General features: G+C 42.8%; 1 protein-coding gene across 1 annotated transcript in view; it reads right to left on the bottom strand.

Moving 5' to 3' along the window:
* The window catches only part of LOC106530455 (inactive dipeptidyl peptidase 10), a gene marked incomplete in the record, with an annotated part of 77,409 nt that overhangs the window by 11,804 nt on the left and 63,899 nt on the right, over positions 1–1,706 (bottom strand). Inside the window, 1 exon segment of the mRNA XM_014026075.1 lies at positions 990–1,087. Within this exon segment, the coding sequence (XP_013881529.1) occupies positions 990–1,087 (98 nt within the window).

The raw sequence follows: 1,706 nt of genomic DNA, 5'->3' as shown, positions 1-1,706 counted from the left end.
GGATATAAACGATGACCAAAAAAAAAAAAGGCCGAAGATCCCGACACTAGTTGCTAAACAATTGAGACATTTTTCTTCTAAAATTTACAGCATCATTTTTTTTTTTGCAAGATTGTTTTTAGGGGGGGCACATACCAATAAATTCAAGATGGCCGCCACGGCTAATTTCAAATGGCCTAACTCAGCTGTTTTAAGAAATACTGAGCTGAAATTTTGTGAGATTGTTGCAAAAGAATGACTCGACCTTTGGTATGGTGGTAGCCAAGAGCAATCCTCACGACGATTTTAAAGCTAGTATCAACTTTAAGCTAATGGCTAATGCTAATTTGAGAAAAAAAATACATATTTTAGCCAATTTTAGACACAGAAAGCTGAAAATTGGTTTAGTGTTAGCCGACAATAATCCCCAATAAATTCTGAAAGCAAAATAAAAATATATTTCAAGATGGCTGCCACGGCTAATTTCAAATGGTGCTAACTCAGCTGTTTGAAGAAATAAAGGGCTGAAATTTTGTGTGATTTTTTTGGTGTATCGAGCTGAACTCTGGCATGGTGGGAGCTGCTATCACCAGCATAAAGTAACTTTAAAATGGAGCCCAATTTTCAATAGTTGGTTCTTAAACCCAGAATTATTAAATATAATTATTTTGTATTAATTCAGTGCTTTAGAGAAGTTATTGTTGATGAGTTCCTTTCATACCAGATAATACAGCAGCTGACAGATATTTAATATAAATTGCCTATCTTTGAGGGTGGCACCTGGGGTGACCAATCACGTGCCACCCCTGCCCCCCCTCTGGCTCCGCCCCTGATCTGATGCAAACACTAAAGATGTTTGTGTTTATTCAAGTCTGACAGGAAGTTTACAAAAAAAACTAAACAAAAAGCTGATCCGAGCCCACCGTCTTCACCAGATGTGACACAGCTGTTCCAGTAACGGTTCTGACGGTTCTGCTAAAGTCTGGACCGGGTCGGTCTCGCGGTCGTACCTCTTTTTGAAACTTTCAGGTGGTTTCAGTTCAGTCGTGACGGAGCTGCCGTCCAGAGAGATCACATGAAGGCCGACGGTTGGGTTGACCTGACCCATCTGTACAGGAGATATACAGAGGCGTGTTAACGGGCCCGGCAGGTTCTGGTACCAGCAGGTTCTGGTGCCAGCAGGAGCTCAGAAATAAGAGCATCTGTGTTTGGTTTGAAGCCAGAGGCAACGACGCTCATCATTAAACAAAAAGATCATTTTTATCAGAGCTGACAGACTCTTTAATGCATCACCCGCCCTCTTCGGGTCTTTATTCCTCTGATGCATCGGTTCTGGCCCGGTCGGGTTGGTACCATCTGCCTCAGATCCAGTCAGCCGATTTAAATCAAGACGTTTAAAAGATAAATAAAATATAAATCACTGTTTTTCTCTGGACTGAAAGAATGAYTGTTTCTCTGAACGTCTGCTTCAGGAGGATCATCAAGACCTGATCTGCTTCCTGGACCACTGGACCGGGTTTTTACCTGAGGGGGTACAGATTTCACTGGACCAGGTCTTTACCTGACGGGGTACAGATTTCACTGGACCAGGTCTTTACCTGACGGGGTACAGATTTCACTGGACCAGGTCTTTACCTGACGGGGTACAGATTTCACTGGACCAGGTACCTGACGGGGTACAGATTTCACTGGACCAGGTCTTTACCTGACAGGGTACAGATTTCACT

Source organism: Austrofundulus limnaeus, unplaced genomic scaffold (genome assembly GCF_001266775.1).
Source record: "Austrofundulus limnaeus strain Quisiro unplaced genomic scaffold, Austrofundulus_limnaeus-1.0 Scaffold523, whole genome shotgun sequence".
Lineage (NCBI taxonomy): Eukaryota > Metazoa > Chordata > Actinopteri > Cyprinodontiformes > Rivulidae > Austrofundulus > Austrofundulus limnaeus.
This window is presented reverse-complemented; position numbering and strand designations above follow the sequence as displayed.